The 18,674-nt window shown below is 43.2% G+C and overlaps 1 protein-coding gene across 1 annotated transcript in view; it reads right to left on the bottom strand.

The window, feature by feature from the left end:
- Positions 1–5,003, bottom strand: part of LOC128016402 (NACHT and WD repeat domain-containing protein 2-like) — a 44,622-nt gene extending 39,619 nt beyond the window's left edge. The window contains exons 1-3 of the mRNA XM_052600870.1: positions 4,872–5,003; positions 3,180–3,191; positions 1,218–1,334 (exon numbers count right to left, since the gene is read on the bottom strand). Coding sequence (XP_052456830.1) covers positions 1,218–1,334; positions 3,180–3,191; positions 4,872–5,003 — 261 coding nt within the window. The remainder of the gene's footprint in view (positions 1–1,217; positions 1,335–3,179; positions 3,192–4,871) is intronic.
- Positions 5,004–18,674: the final 13,671 nt, after the last annotated feature.

Genomic DNA, 18,674 nt, shown 5'->3' with positions numbered 1-18,674 from the left:
CTAAATGATTGAATTTCAATGTAAATGTAATTGCCTTTGTACGAACAGGACTTTGAAGTGTAAATTGCAGATGTTCTTATTATCCTTTTCATTTGATTCCTTTCTCACTTTTTTTCCCATTTACACAAAAATCGATGTAGAGTGGTTGAAGTAAAGGTGCAGTAACATTTACCATTGCTCATTTCAGTAAAATTCTACACAATGTGGGTGAAAAATGGTCAAGTTTGGCCATGCAAATTTTCCACACTGAACATCAGAAAGCTACTTTGTTTTCACACACAGCGCCTCAACTCAAACATTGCCCTCTGAATCCAATTAGATCCCAATCCTCCTGCCCAGATTGCTCATTTACATTTTAATTATTTAAAATCAATCTCCCTCCACACCTGAGAACTGATTCTGAACCCTTATAAAACAAATACACACACAGAAGTCTGTGGTCATGTGTAAATATACATTCCTTATAAATTCACTGATCTGTCAATAACCCACCAGGTGCTCTTGAATGTGTGTGTGTGTGTGTGTGTGTGTGCTTCACTTCTGGATGATCTCTCATCTCCTGCAACATCAGCCATCAAACCATAGCCTTCCTCTTGCAATACTTAGAGATTTGAAAGTAATTTTGCTGTGTATTTTTGTGTGTGTGTGTGTGTGTGTGTGTGTGTGCGAGAGTGAGCAAGTCACAGAGGCACAATGAGCTTCATCCTGTGAGTGAACTGAAGTGCTTAACTCCCATATCAGACTAGAGAGACATCTTACCAACTCAACCCACAAACAAGAACGTAACACCAGCCTAACTTGTAACACCAGCCTAACTCTGCTTTAATATTTATCACTATTTAATTTAAAGCCATGCTATTAAATGCAATAAAACTTGCTATTAATGCAAGTTATTAATTTTGTATTTATTTACATAATATTTAATAAAATAATTTTACACCCTTCAAAAAATGAATCTTGATACTTGATAAAAACAACAACAAAAACAACCCTAAATTCTATGTGAAAATAAAAATCATGCTTCCAACTCTTATTGACCAAACAGAAAATCTTATATATATATATATATATATATATATATATATATATATATATATATATATATATATATATATATATATATATATATATATATATATATATATATATATATATATATATATATATATATAGGGATTCACTGGTTAATTGTTTGATTATATGTCATATATACCCACAACAAAGCATGGACCGGCTGAAGTTTTCAGACATTCTTCCAGTAATTTCATCCGTAGTCTCTGCAGCTCTGGACTGTCCCACTCCTCTGGATCAATGCCCCAGTACAGGTCCACCACCTGGACAACACATATATACAAATATTTAAAACAGCACTGAAACATAAACACACTGTCTAAACATTTATGATGCATATAACTTCTAGTTGTGACTTACAAGACAGTAATAATTTGCTTTTAATTCATTCCAAAATGACTGACTTCATTCAACTCAAAGGAGAGGTTTAGTAGAATGGTATTTGTTTGTTTGTTTTATTTTTGCCTTTTTTATGCCTTTATTTTTGATAGTGCAGTAAGTGCTCACAAGGCTATCGGTGGCGACAGTTTAGTGCAATGTTCTGATTAAGTTTTTTTATTACAATGAAACATGAAGCATCAAATATTAGTAGACCTATATATCAACAACCTTAACTATAGCCTAATTGTTTTTTATTACTAAGTAAGGAAGATCTACGGTGTAATGAATACCTGTGAAATTATGAATTTCCACACTCTTTCAGCACACATTAGCACTTTAAAAGGAACCACAGGGAGAAGAATGAGAGAACAGACAGAGAGAGACAGAGAGAATGAGAGAAAATAAGAGAGGAATGTAACAAGAACAGCAATGCTGAAAATGTGTTCCTGCAGTCAACTAAACACAGCACTCATGCTGAGACACATTAAATTGCTTACTGCTCACAATTAAGAGTCTCTAATAATTTTGAGTGCATTTTCAGAATCACTACAATAGTTTGAGTCTGACTGCACACGTCTATGTACAGCAACAGCATAATAACCTCACACAGAGCCATTCAAAAGAGTTATCTTGTATATCGTTTATTATAAAGAGTATATATGCTAGCTGCCATATTGTTTAGGTAAAATTTGTTAAAATTTCTTCACATACACCCACCGACCCTACAAACCAGGCTAGAAGTACAGCTTATTATTAATTTTATAGATCATACATATTTTGATAAAATTGATAACATAGGTGCAAATTTAACTTGTAATACAACTTATTGATAGTTTAAGGGTGTACTCACACTAGGCACGGTTGCCATGAACCGGGCCCGAGTACGATTGTCCCCCCTCCCCACTCCCCCTCTGGCCTGCACTCACATATAGGGTTTCAGCATTCGTGCCGGAGCACGCTTACGTCATTATGGTGCGACGGTTTTGGGATAAACAGGAAGAGCGGCACTGTATGAACACAATGGAGTCCATCGCTCTGTTTTCTTTGTGGATAATTTTGTGTTGTTTGGTCCACAGCCTGTTGTTAAACAGATGTGCCGCCTTAGTGGCACGAACATTTTCACGTAATTGTGCTGCTCGTATGAGGATGTTTGCAAGATACCAGCTGAAGAGCAGCAAGGACTTTGCAGTTTTTAGTTTTTTTATGCGTTTTGCACCTCTGCCGTAGACCAAAGCAACCCTTACCCTGCCATGTTGGTTTTGGAGCGTCGCAAAACCGTGATGCAAAGCGTCCTTTTCCGTGCCCCGTCACGGTTAGCGCTCACACTGCATGCGAACCGCGCCCGAGTCCAACTGAACCGTGCCCTGGCCCACCTCGGAGCACTCACACTAGTCAAACGAACCGCGCTTTGGTGGTCAAACGCACTCGTGAGTACACCCTAAGTGCCCCAGATCATTCTAATAACAAACAAAGTGACTTGAGGCGCACATTTATTTTTTGGTCATTCAGTATTTACATCACACAGTATTTACACAGTCCAACAGTATTTCAGACAGGAACCACTTTGGCAAGTTTACTTGAGTTTATTGAACACGATTTATCTTTGGCGGTATGGTTCCTTATGGGGGTTCTTGCTCCCAGAATAATTGAACATACAAGAGCTTTAACATAAACCCCCAAAACATAATGAGAGTATTACTGCCTGAAGAAGAACCCCCAAAACCAACCTTGTTCCAGTCCTGCAAAGAGAAAAGACAGTGTTATTGAGATATCCTTAATGTAACCTACTGGCTAGCGAAGGGGTTTCTCCCTTCTTATGAGGCAGAAAATAGCGGGCCTCTCTATAATTAAGGTAGCTGGTAATAGCAGCGAGGGTATTTTCTCCAGCGGGAGAACCGCAAACAAGCAGCATGTCCCTGAGCTTGGTATGAGTGGTAGGAGAGTAGCGTTTCCTTGTTTCCTTCCTGCAAAAGAGAAAGATAATGTTATAGAGATGTCCTTAAGCAGCCTATGGTAGGAGAGGCATGTTCTCATGTCTAAAGCGAGGGAGAGAATAGCAAGTCCCCTCTTATTTTAAGTAGCAGGGGTGTTCATCATCTGCTGTAGGATGAACAGCAGTCTCCTGCAGCCATAGCAGCAAAGGGTGCTCTCTCCAGCTGGAGAGAACAGCTGGTCCTTTCTTCTGAGGGGGAGTTCGTCCCTCGCTTGAGGGATAACAGCGGCCCCCTCAGGTATCGTGGCAAGGGGTGATCTCCTCCGAGAGAAAACAGCAGCCCCTTTTCCTTTATAATTATTATTCTTTTTATTTTTCCTTTGTCATCTCCTTCAAGTTCGCCTTCTCCATCTCCATTTAAGTAGCAGGGGTGTTCATCCTCTGCTGAAGGATGAACAGCAGTCCCCTGCAGCCATAGCAGCAAAGGGTGCTCTCTCCAGCTGGAGAGAACAGCAGGTCCCTTTCTTCTGAGGGGGAGTTCGTCCCTCGCTTGAGGGATAACAGCGGCCCCCTCAGGTATCGCGGCAAGGGGTTATCTCCCGCGAGAGAAAACAGCAGCCCCTTTGAATTTATAAGTTTTTTTTTTTTTTTTTTTTCTTCTCCACATTCAACTACTCCATCTCCATTTAAGTAGCAGGGGTGTTCATCCTCTGCTGTAGGATGAACAGCAGTCCCCTGCAGCCATAGCAGCAAAGGGTGCTCTCTCCAGCTATTGAGACTGTCCAGGGATACCCGTGAGCAGCCTCAAAGGAGAAACGAACCCCCCCCCCCCCCCCCCCCACATTCCTAAACACACACACAAACTTTTCTTAATAATAACTCCTTAATAATATGTATTTTGAATATTTTTGTGCGTTGCATAAAATGTTAATCCTTGTTATGCAAGGATTATAATTTTGCTGATTTGTTAATTGGAAATGTTTCTCCTCATTTTAAGGTTCTCAAATAGTGTCATGATTCTGTAACCCTACTCCTGACCAGGTCGTAAAACTTTATGACCTAACAAACAGGACAGGAAAGCTAACTCTTAGAAAAAGAATGGTAAAATGTACTCAAATGTAGTCCAAATGTATAGAGTATTGCCTTTTTTGGTGCATTAGATGTTTTCCATATAAATTGGAGTATCTGCAGTTTTATCATGTGTTAATCAAATTATTAAATGTGTGTAATTCTGCATTTGAATGTAACTTCGTGTTTCTATCAGTTATATATGTACTGTTTGGTGTTTTTGGAATTGTCATGTTGTGACCCAACTATCCACCTGTATAAAAGGTGTGTAAAATTTATTAATCTGGAATTACGAACTTGCTGAAATGTCACTGCTGAAATCTGACAAGCCCTAATTTATTAGGGTGGGTGTTTCTACAGAGACCAAGGAACTTTTTCCCACTTCAGATCGAGAGAAGGAAGTTCCTCCTTCACTCACTCTTAGTTTTTCTTCGCTTCCGTACTTCTGCTCGTCCCTCTGCATGGCCTTGGGCCGCGCTCCTATCGCCGTCCCTCTCAGCACGGCGGCTGAGAGGACAGCCATTCTCATGGCTCCTTTGGGAGCTTCCATTCCCGTTGTTTTTTTTTTTGTTTCTTTTCTTTACTAAGTTTATTCGCCTATTCGCCTCTCCACACGAGGAAGACGAATCCTGAAACATTCTGTTGTTAAACCGATTCCACAGCAAAACCCCGGAAGACATGCCTAGCCACAAAGACTACGCTCACGCTGCTCCAGCACACAAAAAGACACAGAGACACCTGCAAGTATCATTTTCTATGGAGATTTAAATGCTGTTTAAAGTTTGCCTATGATTTGATTCATTGTTGTCTTTCAAAGGTTACTGCCTGTGAGTTTGCATAACTGAGCTCATTCTGTGATCACGCTCTCTCTCTCACCTCCCTCCTCCCCTTTCTCTCTCATTCATTCTCTCTCTCTCTCTCTCCGTCATTTGGATTCCGTTATGTCTTGTACAAAGTTTACTGTCTGTATTTTCGTACGCGTAACTACTCTGTGTGATTTGTAGTTTGATGTATTATTAGTTCAATTATTAAAGACCAATATATATTCATGATCGCCTCTGAACCGCTCACATTACGAGTCAATGAAGTTACACCTAGCACCTAGAAGTTACATCTAGCTACACGCTCTTTACTTTTTAGTAAACAATTTCATAATGATAGGATAATGTTTTCATGGCCAGAGAATATTTTCCTTGAATTATAAGAAGTAATAACTTTATTGAAAGTTGATAAGTTAATCTTACGGCCGTTTGCTGGACAAACCACAGTTTGATTTGCAGTAATTTACAATAAGATATATCACTATAATTGATATGAAGAGTGGAATATTGACATATTAATGAGTAAATTACAGTGCCCTGTAATGAGTTATTGATATGTGCAATTGAGCTATTTTTCATAATCAATAATATTAATGTAACTGTCATATGAGATATAAATATATATATATTCCTGATTAATTATTCAAATTCCCTATATATCATTTGAGTAAATAATTATGTACAACCCAGTGCGGCTACATTTTAATGGTGGAGGATAACGCGCGCATTTCAAACTTCGTTTTGTGAGCAATCAATCTGTGTATATGGTTATTAATTATTTCTGCAAGTGCGCCATGAAATTATGTACTTGTGAGATAAGTCGCAAGACGCGAACTCACTCCTAACTGACTGAGGCAAAAACCTGATCAGTCAGCACGTTAGGTATTTATAGAAACTTAACAGTATAGTCACTGTTATTTTAACGAAAGTATACTGCAGTATAATGTTATAAGTCTCCTGTTAAGAAAGACCAAAATCTCTCTGCAGTGAGAACATTTTAATTTGAAAATTAAAAGATGAAGAAATCTTTTATTAGTTGCAACATGTAAATCTGAACAAGAGCGATTTTCCTCTGATTCAGTTAAAAAGGCCTTGCTTATTAAATATCGTTATTGAATTTGTGGTGAACCACAGTGATATTCAAAAATAAACGATTAAAAACTCCTGGTCTAAAATTGGCTTAACTACCCGATTTGTAAACCTAAAACATTTAAATCATAAGTGCTATTTTGATAAATGTTTATGGGAGATAACAGGTGGAAAAATCCTGTTTTTTTTTTTTTTTACATTTGTGTTTTGGAAGTGAACGCATCCTTCCTTATATAGCATTGTAGAGGTAAAACCTTTTGTCTGTTTGTTAGTTGTGATTTTGAAGCAGAAAATCAGCCTGACAAACAATCAGATTCTAAGTCATATTGAAATTGTAATTTTGTAATTCCGCTATCTAAACACCAGAGGGAGCTCTTTGTTTAGAAGTTTCAAGTTACGCCCCTTCCTTCTGATTCCAGCTTGCATGAGTGCAAGTCCGCCATCCCGTGGCCGTTTCAGATAATGCGCTTTAATTGCTAATCTATTTCCCTGTGATTTATTGAATTAGCTGTCTAAATTCTCAACAATTATTTGCATTTACAGCTTTGCTCGTGCGAATATTATTACAGGGAGACAATTTTTTTTTCCTTTCCTCTGACTGTTTACATTTATTTTGAGTTTGGTTCAAACATGATTTGAATTAACATGTAATTGTTTAATAGTGGAAATCTAGATGTTTCAGGTCAACTACTGGTTTGACCCACTTAGAAGGTAAGCCATCTAGTGGCAGTCTCCTGTTAAATCGACTAACAGATCTCTCTCCTTTCAATTCTGTTTTGAATTGCATGTCTACTTTTACCTTTGTTTTGATTAATTTCATAATTATTAATGATACTTTACTGTTATCATTGGTTATTATAAGATATTATTCAGATTTTCCTTTTAATTCTTACATGCTTATTTTAAATTTTGATTTAAACTAGTTTTGAATTTTTAATTTGAATTAACTTTTCCTGTCTTCTGTTATTTTAATTTTTATTCTTTTTCTTCTCTCTTTTGGCTTAGGTTATTTTGATAATTACCATCATTATCATAATGTTTTGTTTGTTGTTTTATCATTATTAGGTAAAGCTGTTACCTTTCCTTTCTACATATATATTTACTCAATTGAACTTAAGCAAACCAAACCTTAATTAACTTTAAGTTTCCTTTGTTCATCCTTTGTGTATTTGAGTGTATAACTCCCTTGGTGATTGGACTGTCATCTCAGGTTTCCAGTGAGCAAGGCTGCCCGACCGGTGTTACCGACACTGGTTGTGAGTGAAACTCGGTTCCTCTTGTCTCTGTCCATTGCGGCACGCATAGGAAACAATCAAAAATTTGGCACTCCAAAGGTTGGGTAAAAAGTCACAAGCTGTTCGAGAGGGCGCAACGCCAGAGTAACGGAGGTGAGGGGACACTGCGGTTGAGTGTTTGGGGAGCGCTGGAGAGGTTGACCAAGCCACTGGTTTCCACCTGAATGACTTCAATTCACCCAGGTGAACCAAATGTGATAAAACCCATCCACTTATTATAAGCCACAGAATATTAGATATTCCCTCGGATATATTTTAAGTGTTTGACCCTTTTGTTTCTTCAAGCCACACCATATTTCTAGGTTTCCTACCCAGATAGCCCACTCACCTGTTGGCCCTATCTTAAAATCTAGCAATAGGCTTAGGCCTTGTGATAGAGTGTGACACTCTGAATGGGATAATACTGGTCTGGCAGTTTCCTTTGACAGAGCTCCGGTCAGAGAGAAGGGCACGGAGAACTTATTCCAGCAAACTTTAATATTGTAGTTTGGGTACAAGCATTGGTGTACAAACAGTTATATGTGTGGGGGTGTGTGTGTGGTCTATAAAAGAAACAAAGAATGAAATAATATTAATCACAATGTACAAAAGTATAAAAAATATGTACAAAAGGTATACAGTAATATCCAATGCAATAATAAACATTGAATCAGAATGCTGAAATATAATAACTTGGTCAAATAACTCGAAAAGAGTCATAAACAACTAATATACAGGCATACGAAAGGTAAATGAGGCAAAGTAGGAATACTAAATGGATTTGGTGGTTTTCGCTTCCCTCTAGTGGAAGCGGGCGCAACTGCACCCCATGCGCTCAGCACATGAGGGGCGCATGGCCAGGGAGCGCCGAACTACACTCTAGGTGCGTCTGACAGCGACACAGAGGCTAAACACGATTTAGCAGTGGGACTAAAGGGCATAAGAACTGAAATATAGCACTCGAGAATCCAGCTTAAGGTTGAGATAATGTAAAGGAAACAATCTCCAGTCTAACAAGGCTTATGACATGTTCTCGTGATACCTATTAACTAAAGAAATACACACGAAAGTATCAAACCATACATATAATATACTTAACATGAAAACAGGTGAAAGTATACAACATCTAAACAAGTCCGATGGCAATATTTGCATCTTAGTGCAAGATGAAACCTACTTTCGATTAGGTTACGCACACGCGAGCCACCATCCCACAGAATGCAGAGTCGGGAATGAGGATGCGATGCGCTCGGAAAGGATATGACATCATTACAGTTTCAAAATAAAATTACAGGAAATAAAAGACTTTCTGACATAGCCGCCCCCAAATTTAGCAATAAATTTGAATCCCAAAGGAAAGTCTACTTAGTTGGCGTCATCTTCATCCTCCCAGGCTGGCAGCCGCACAAGGCGCACGACTGGCCGTAGGTAGTTCTGTCCCTTGATCCTAACTTCAGCTGCCCTGAATCGTCCATCCAAACCGGAACAGGTCTTCACCACTCTCCCCATGGGCCACTGAGCTCTGGGTAGCTGCGAATCAACCACCATCACCACCTGGCCAGCAGCCAGATTGTCTGTGTCCTTGTGCCACTTCGACCGCTTCTGGAGGTCCGGCAGATGGCGACGGATAAAGTTGGACTGTGGCTGTGGCGCCATCTTCTTCTGCTTAGAAGGTCACTAGATGCATAGACAGCCTGTGGAAGTGATGCGTCGCGGCGTTCCATCAACAGTAGATTTGGTGTGACGGGATCTGGATCCGCAGCATCAGAGGAGAGGTACCCAAGCGGTTTAGCATTGAGTATTCCTTCCACTTCAATCAGCACAGTTTGCAGCACAGGTTCAGCGACGGTGTGGTCCTTAAGGATGACTTGGAGAGCTGACTTAATCGACTTGATCTCTCGTTCCCACGTTCCCCCAAAGTGTGGAGAGCCAGGGGGGTTGAAACGGAACTCGATTTGCTGTCTGGCCAGCTGTTCTTGAAGAGGAACTTCTAAAGCAGCAAAACTGGCTTGCAGCTCCGCAGCTCCACCTCGGAAGTTGGTTCCTCTGTCAGCCAGGATCTCAAATGGCTTTCCGCGGCGGGCTATGAAGCGGCGGAGAGACATCAGGAAAGCATCAGTGTCTATACTCTCCAGTAGGTCAAGATGCACACAGCTCGTCGTCATGCACTTGAAAATCAGACCCCACCGCTTTTCTGTGCGCCGGCCCACTTTGACATTGTAGGGACCAAAACAATCGACTCCAGTTGATCAAAAAGGTGGCTTGTATAAGCGGAGTCTGGCAGGGGGTAAGTCTGCCATCCGAGGGACCACTGGAGTAGCGCGCCATTTCTGACATTCAACACAGCCGTGCTGATGATGCTTGATGGACTCTCTTCCCCGGAGGATCCAATATCTTCTCATCTCGGCGAAAACCCGCTCGGGACCTGGATGTAGCAGTTCACTATCACTACCCCATCGGCTGGATTGTCAGTGGTGTGGACATACCGCCAGGTCGAGTTTTCAGTGAGCTCCTGAATTTCTGCGACTCTAGTTCCTACAAAGACCTTGTAACGACACGAGTCGGAATTGAGCCACGTTAAAACTGTCATCGTGTCAGTCCAGAGAGTGACTTGCTGGGAAGGGAGTGACAGTTCTGTCATAATGACTTTAGCTAGCTGTGCTCCGGCTAAAGCAGCACACAGTTCGAGGCGTGGCATGGAAAGTTGTTTGCGAGGGCTCACTCATGACCGAGCCATCACAAATGCAATGTGGACTTCACCCTGATTGTCTTGGGTGCGGAGGTAAGCGACGGCCCCGTAGGCTCTTTCAGAGGCGTCGCAGAAGATGTGTGCCTCTCGTCTCTGTGCCCCAGTGTCTGCTACTGATGGGACATAGCATCGGGGAATTTCTACTTGTGGAAGATGGACTAGTTCACTCTCCCATTGTGTCCAGATATCCAGCAGAGCCTCTGGTCTGATCAGTTCATCCCAGCCAACTCCCACTCTCCACAGGTCTTGAATCAGGATCTTCGCTCGTGTGGTGAATGGAATTAGGTATCCGAGGGGGTCGTATTGTGTTGCCATCACCTTGTAGACATTCCTCAGAGTTGGCTGTGAATATTTTACTGGTCTGTGGCGGTACCCAAGGCGATCGGTAAGGCAGTTCCAGCAAAGGCCTAAGGCTGGCTCTTCAGGATCTTGTCGAGACTGAGAGAGCCACAACTCGGTGCTTGCTGCTTTAGCTTCCAATGGAAGATGCTCAACAACGATGGGGGTGTTACTGGCCCACTGCCTGATGTCAAAGCCTCCAGCTGAGAGCAGTTTACGCATCCTGTTGACAATGGTCTTGGCTTCATCAGCGTTCGTGTCACTGGTCAAACAGTTGTCGACGTAGAAGTCAGTCTCCACAAGGTGTAGAATGTCCTCATAACCACTGCTGTTATCCTTCACATGCCGCTGAAGGGCGTATGTGGCACAGCAGGGACTGCATGTCGTCCCAAATGGCAAAACCTGCCACTCATACACCGTTGTTTCCTCCTCCCTCTTCATACCTCTCCAGAGAAAACGGAGAAGGGGCTTGTCTTCTGGTAGCAGACGAACCTGGTGAAACATCGCTTTGATGTCACCACTGATAGCCACACTGTGTTCTCGGAACCGAAGAAGTACACCGAGGAGAGTTTCTGTATTTCTTGACAGTAGGTGTTGGCTAGAGCAATGTCTTTGGCTAGACGGCGTTCTGTGCTCCGTAGTTTTGGGGGAGCAATGTGTGCTTTGGAGCCCAGAGCGTGAGGCTTGCTTTGCGCCTCAGTAGTGGAGTAGCATACCTTGTTACTCCATCCACTTCTGTCTTGACTGTGCGCTGTTCCAGCAGTTCTAGGGCCTGCTGATCCTCTTTGGAGCGGATCACAGTCTTGGCTTTGGCATACGGGGTTATGTCAACTGAACGTCGTTCAACGTGCCGTTGCAGCTCTGAGTTAGTAGACATGGTGAAGTAGCAGTGAGAGTGCTCACCAGTGAGGTTAAGGTTGGCGGGGCCTTGCAATGTCCAACCAAGAGCAGTACACACAGCTACAGGACTCCCAGGAGGACCTGCTCGGACCGGTTGTTTGGGAAGCAGCAGATGTGGAAAGTCAGAGCCTATCAACAGAAGCGGCTGGACCTTGTCAACCTTCGGGAGAGGAAGACCTTGCAGGTGGGAGTATCTGCGCATGAGTGACTTGACCGGATAGCTATGCTCAGACAGGCTCAGCTCACCAGCAGTGAATGCATGAAAGATGTGATACCTTTGTTTGGGAGAATGAGCTGGGGAGATGTCAAACGAGACAGCGGCTCCTTGTAGACGGATCACCTCATGGCGGACAGTACGTAAAGGCAAGCTTTCAGGCTCTTTAGCTAAATGGAGATGCTGCACTGCTGAGGGAAGGATTATGGTTCTCTCCGATCCGTCATCCAGAATAGCGAAACCTTCCAGAGTGTGCTTGCCATTGTACAGGCGCACCTTAACTAGCTTCCACATGACTCTCTGCAGCCGACTAGGACGGTCAATGTATATGGTGTCGGGGGCAGCACTGACCATTAACACTTTCTTAGCCTCTTGGGAACACACTTCGTGGAGCACGGTCAGGTGTTGCTGTTTGCACACTTGACAAGGCTTCTTGAGAGTACATGCCTCAGGTTTATGGTTCCTGCCACACCTCCAACATCCTCTGTCTTTAATCCAGGTGTAACGGATATGCAGATCATTGATTCATGTGTTTAATTCAGATTTTGCAAATGAAACTCTTTTTGCACCAAGTGCCTGGCCTGGCGCCAGCCTGGCTGGACTTAAATTATTTACGATGCCCATGCGAGCTTCAAAGAAGAAATGAAAACCCCCAACCACATTCCAACATACACAAAAGGAAACCTTGCGTAAAGTTCCTTACTTTTGTAAGTCTTTTGGTACATTTAGATGTTTCCCAACATCTGCAGTGTTATCATGTGTTAAGCAAATCTTTAAATATGTGTAATTCTACATTTGAATGTAACTTCATGTTTTTATCATATATATATTATGCTTAGTATCTTTGTGATCGTCATGCTCTGACAGACCCATTTATCTAGAGCAAAGTAATGAAAAATGTATGTTATCTGAATTACAAACTTGCTAGAATAATCCCTGGAATTTGGACAAGCCCTAGATCTCCAGGGGGGCTGTCTTCACAGAGACAAAGGAACTTTTCCCTCCGCTTCAGATCGCGGACTTTCATTGGCTGTTTACGCGAAAAAGGGGCGTGAACCATTTCAAGCCATAAGAACGACCGAACAAGGTCCGCCCTCTTCTCTTTCTTCTCATTGTTCGTTCTCGGACACGCTGCTCTCCAACGTTGCTTCCGCGCGGCCATAGGCCGCGCTCATAGCGCAAACCCCCCCTCAGCACAGGGGCTGAGAGAAAAAGCCATTTTAATGGCTCCTTTAGAAGCTTTCGTTTCGTTCGTTTCTTTTCTTTTCTTTACTAAGTTTATTCAACTATTCGCCTCTCCACGCAAGGAAGACGAATTCTGGGACATTGTTTGTTGAACCTTTCAAATACCGCGCAAGGACAGAACAAAGGACCACGTGCTCCACGCTCACGCCAAGATCAAGCGCAGCGTGCACGCGCGTCACATGGCCTCCGGCACACGCCCGCGGTTTCAAAAGCAGCGCGCCCCGATGTCCAGCTCATGCACATTGAACACTTTGCAAGTATCACTTTCTCTATGGAGATTTAAATGCTGCTTTAAAGTGTTGCTATGATCTGATTTGTTGTTGGCTTCCAAAAGTTACTGACTATGATTTTCATACCTGAGCTCCTTATGTGATCTCATTCTATTCTCTCTCTCTCTCTCTCTCTCTTTTATTTGGATTCGTTATGTATTGTATTAAGCTTACTGTTTGTATTGTAGTACGCATATTTACTCTGTGTGATTTGTAGTTTGATGTATTACTAGTTTAATTATTAAAAACCCATATACTGACGATTGGCTTGGACTCCACCCCACTCACATTACGAGTCACTGAGATGTCTGATCTTTAGCTACAAGCTCTAAATTTAGAAACTAAATTTATCATAAGGATAGGATAATGTTTTCATGGCCAGAGAATATTTTTCCTTGAATTATAATAAGTGATAACTTTATTGGAAATTGATAGTCAATTTGGTTTGCTGGTCAAACCACTGTTTGATTTGCAGTAATTTACAGTAAGGCATATCACAACAATTGATATGGAGAATGGAATATTGACATATTAATGAGTAAATTACAGTGCCCTGTGATTACTTATTGGTATAGGCAATTGAGCTATTTTTCATAATCAATCAAATTTAATGTAACTGTCATCTGAGATCTAAATTAATCATATTCCTGATTAATTATTCAAATTCCCTATACTGTATGTCATTTGAGTTAATTATTCTGTAAAACTCATTGTTGCTACACAGGTGGAAATCTCTGATGGAGTGAGCGTTTTGAATTTGGGGCATAAGCTGAGGTAATGCTCACGGGCATCGCAGTACGGGCAGTAAGGCTTCACACTGGGTTTACCTTTGGGTGACTTTGTGCTGCGAGCAGAAGCTCCATGAGGTCTGTACCCGGCGTTGCCCTGTAATCTAGAGGCGCTGTGCCCTGTCTTGGAGAAGGTGGCATGGCAGGGTAAGGATAGGACAGCGTGTTAGCAGCTGATAGAACTGGCTGTAGAGGTGTAACGGGTGGAGGCACATATTGGACCTGGGCTTGGCTATAGACCATGTGTGGCTGGCGAAGTGGGGCCATATACTGTCCTATTGACAGTGGCGGAGCACATGAGGTAATGGCACTCACGGCTGATCTGGCAGCCAACTGCGAAGCTGGGTTGATGATTGCAGGAGGAGGAAGCATGGTAAGATACGTAGGCTGCGGCTGAGCGAGTACACTAGTAGTAGTATAAGCACTCACTTGTGGAGCGGGATGGACTAATGTAAGACTGGTCGAGACAGGTGGACTTATGACTGCACTGGAGACTGGTGGCATAACATGAATAGATGGAGTAGAATGGAGCAGTCCATGGCCATCTTGTGAGTGGAGTAGGAGAGGCTGAGCTTCTGATGAGGACCTTAGGTTGTACTCACATTCACTCAGGGGCCTGGAGGAACGGGGACTCTCAATTTCTTCTTCCTTTAGGAAAGACGTGATAAGACGTGCATGCGCCAATTCCATCTCTTTCTCTTTCTGTCGCCGTCGCAACATCTGATGCCTGGTTATAGCCTCTTTACTCTTGTATGCCATCTCTGCTTTCTCCTCCAGCCGACGTCTCTGCCGTTCTTGTTCTCGGAGAAGATCCTCCTTCTCATAGAGGGCGTCTCTGGCTTCTTTGTCTAGAAGAGTACACTGCTCGTCCACTAGCGTCTGCTCCATGATCTGCCGCTGCACTTCTGCTAATTCCATCCGCTTGACCTGTTCCTCCAACATGGCACTTTGTAGCTCAGATAGCCCGTCTGCAATGAACCTCTTGGTTGATGAGACAGCACTGGCTCGAGATCTCGGTCTGCTACGATGAGAAGATACCCATGATCGACATGACTCTTCTCTCACAGATGGCAGTGGAAGTGGATCAGGGATTGAGATGTTGTGAGCTGGGGCTGCTGCTCCTAGTTCCTCAGCTTCGGTGGAAGGGGGTACTGTGACTCTCGGTGTGTACCCAACTTCAAAGTTTGCAAGGGATGCTGGTAAATGTATCTCCCGCTGGGGTCGAGAACGCACTGCTGGATCTGCAGATGGTTGTCCTGGCTCCATATTGTCTCCAGAAAGCTGTCAGATCCGGCTCGAAGGACCATGTGATAGAGTGTGACACTCTGAATGGGATAATACTGGTCTGGCAGTTTCCTTTGACAGAGCTCCGGTCAGAGAGAAGGGCACGGAGAACTTATTCCAGCAAACTTTAATATTGTAGTTTGGGTACAAGCATTGGTGTACAAACAGTTATATGTGTGGGGGTGTGTGTGTGGTCTATAAAAGAAACAAAGAATGAAATAATATTAATCACAATGTACAAAAGTATAAAAAATATGTACAAAAGGTATACAGTAATATCCAATGCAATAATAAACATTGAATCAGAATGCTGAAATATAATAACTTGGTCAAATAACTCGAAAAGAGTCATAAACAACTAATATACAGGCATACGAAAGGTAAATGAGGCAAAGTAGGAATACTAAATGGATTTGGTGGTCTTCGCTTCCCTCTAGTGGAAGCGGGCGCAACTGCACCCCATGCGCTCAGCACATGAGGGGCGCATGGCCAGGGAGCGCCGAACTACACTCTAGGTGCGTCTGACAGCGACACAGAGGCTAAACACGATTTAGCAGTGGGACTAAAGGGCATAAGAACTGAAATATAGCACTCGAGAATCCAGCTTAAGGTTGAGATAATGTAAAGGAAACAATCTCCAGTCTAACAAGGCTTATGACATGTTCTCGTGATACCTATTAACTAAAGAAATACACACGAAAGTATCAAACCATACATATAATATACTTAACATGAAAACAGGTGAAAGTATACAACATCTAAACAAGTCCGATGGCAATATTTGCATCTTAGTGCAAGATGAAACCTACTTTCGATTAGGTTACGCACACGCGAGCCACCATCCCACAGAATGCAGAGTCGGGAATGAGGATGCGATGCGCTCGGAAAGGATATGACATCATTACAGTTTCAAAATAAAATTACAGGAAATAAAAGACTTTCTGACAGGCCTCCTTATTCTCACTAACACATTGTGTTTCTATTGTTTTTATCTCATTTCAAGTGTTGTTTCACTTTGATCTTTTTCTATTCTCTGATCGGTTGTGATTTGTTTCTTTCATTTCACATAGAGACAGTAACCTGTGAGAGCCACCAAGGAAGCTAAATAGTAGAGCGACAACCAGCAGCCGATGTCATCAAGCGACTCGCTAGGCTACTGCCTGTCAAATCTCCATTTCAGGTCCTTCGTTGACCCAAGTTAATTGGCTACTGAACTGTCTGACTGTTTGCATCAGTTAGCCCCAAAATTCTCATAAACGGCACAGCCCGTATGAATATAGCTCGATCATGGTAGAACGAACTTGCATTGGTCTTTTTGTGTGTGTGTGCTGTGCTTCTCTCACCGACAGGGAGTCAGGATGTTCCAGTCATCCAGTCCAGCAGTCCACGGGGGCCACCTCTCGACATGGTTGAAAGCAGTGACGACCCCCTTCCTGCCCAAGGACGCCAGTAACCTGCAGCACCCAGAGCAACTAGACACCGAGCTAGATGAACTGATGGCACACGATCCAACTCAAAGCGACTACTACAAAGAACTCGCCAGGATCTTCGGAAGCCTAGTTCACCTTCTCATCGCCCAGGCATGGCTCAGTGAACGGAGCAACATCGACCTTGAACAACAAGCAGCAACGCTTAAGCTTCAAGCGGAGGAAGCCTGGAAGGACCAGGCCCCAACCCAGAGTCGTCTTGATCAGCTCCTCCTCGAGACCCAGAACCAGCACGAGAAAGAGGACGACACAGATCAAAGAGAACAGCTGGAGAAAGAATCCAGAAAAGAACTCAACAAAAAACTCCAGCAAGGTGAAGCTCTCCTAAAAAGAGCAGAGACTGAACTGAAAGAAAGATACTATAAAACCTGGGCCTGCAAAACACACTTGCAAGCTGCCCGAGCTAAAATCAACGAGCTTACTCTGCAGAGAGACGAGCTCCAAGATGAACTTGACACTGTTCACACAAAACTCAGACAATCTCACAGATTACAGAGTGGCTGGATCGGAGAAACACACACCGCAAAGTTTCTCCTGGCACGCCACTCCAACCCTTTCAGCCAAGAACCCAGAGCCGAAAAAGGGGGTGTAAGCTCACGGCTCAGGAAATCACCAGCCAGCTTACAAGAACACCTGTCAACAGCGGAGGGGGGAGAACCCTTCCAGAGAACGCATGCCACTAAACCCTGCACGGCTCACAGAGAACTTGACAAGCTAGCTAGAAACATCCCTACGTTCAATCCAGATCCTGAAGGAGGACATGACGTTCATGCTTCATTACAAGACATTGACTTTCGTGTGAAGATGACTTTCATGTGACATATGTGAACACATTGTACCTGTTAAAAATCACGTCCAGCCGTGATGTGCATTGTTTTCTGGATCGTCAACCAGAGACTGTCAAAGTGTACTACCAACAACTGCTACAAACTTGATCCTTGAATTCTCTGATCCAGACTCAGACCATGGGCTCCTTATTGCTATGGACCTCAAACAGGGCCGACTTGAAAACCCACAGACTTTCTATTGTCAGCTACAAAAAGCCTACTTCGGAGCATGCAACGAACGAGGTATGGAACAGAATGTCGACTTTGTTGAAACTCTGTTCCTCCGAAACCTACATGCCAGTTGGAGTTTACATCTCAGAGTCGCAGCGTGTCCGCGTAACATGACTACACAAGAGTTACGGAACTTAGCCCACAAAACTTGCACCAAGCAAAAGACTATTTATGAAAAGACTGTGAAAAACCCCAAAGTCTCTGTCTCTGAGCACTGCTTGGAGTTAACCCTAGAGGACACCCTACAACACCACAGTCACAGACATTTTTACAGAGAGTCAATACCGTTCCAAGCCAGCAGAGGGCAACACAATCGTGGTGGTGCTCGTCCAACGGCCCAAAAAGAGCCGATCCCCACCGTCCAGGACACAAAGCCCTGACAGCCGGCAGTGGAACCACTCTCGACATGACACTGGTAAGCTCAATCCTGAGCCCACGTCAGAAAAACACAGGGCAGCAACGTCTGAGACAGCAGAGATCCTGAGGATGCTGAAAGAGCTTCTTTACATGAACACATCGGCAAAGACCTGCTAGACCACTTTGACCCTTTTCCGAACTTCAAACAGCTAAAAGACTTTGCTAAAGTGCGAGAACCTCTTTCCCTCCAGCCACACAGGTTGCCAGAGCCAGACTGTCAGGTCACAGAGGTCACGGGAACACCCACAGAGCCAGACGGTCAGGTCACAGAGGTCACGGGAACCCCA

This window comes from Carassius gibelio, chromosome A7, assembly GCF_023724105.1.
Source record: "Carassius gibelio isolate Cgi1373 ecotype wild population from Czech Republic chromosome A7, carGib1.2-hapl.c, whole genome shotgun sequence".
Lineage (NCBI taxonomy): Eukaryota > Metazoa > Chordata > Actinopteri > Cypriniformes > Cyprinidae > Carassius > Carassius gibelio.
This window is presented reverse-complemented; position numbering and strand designations above follow the sequence as displayed.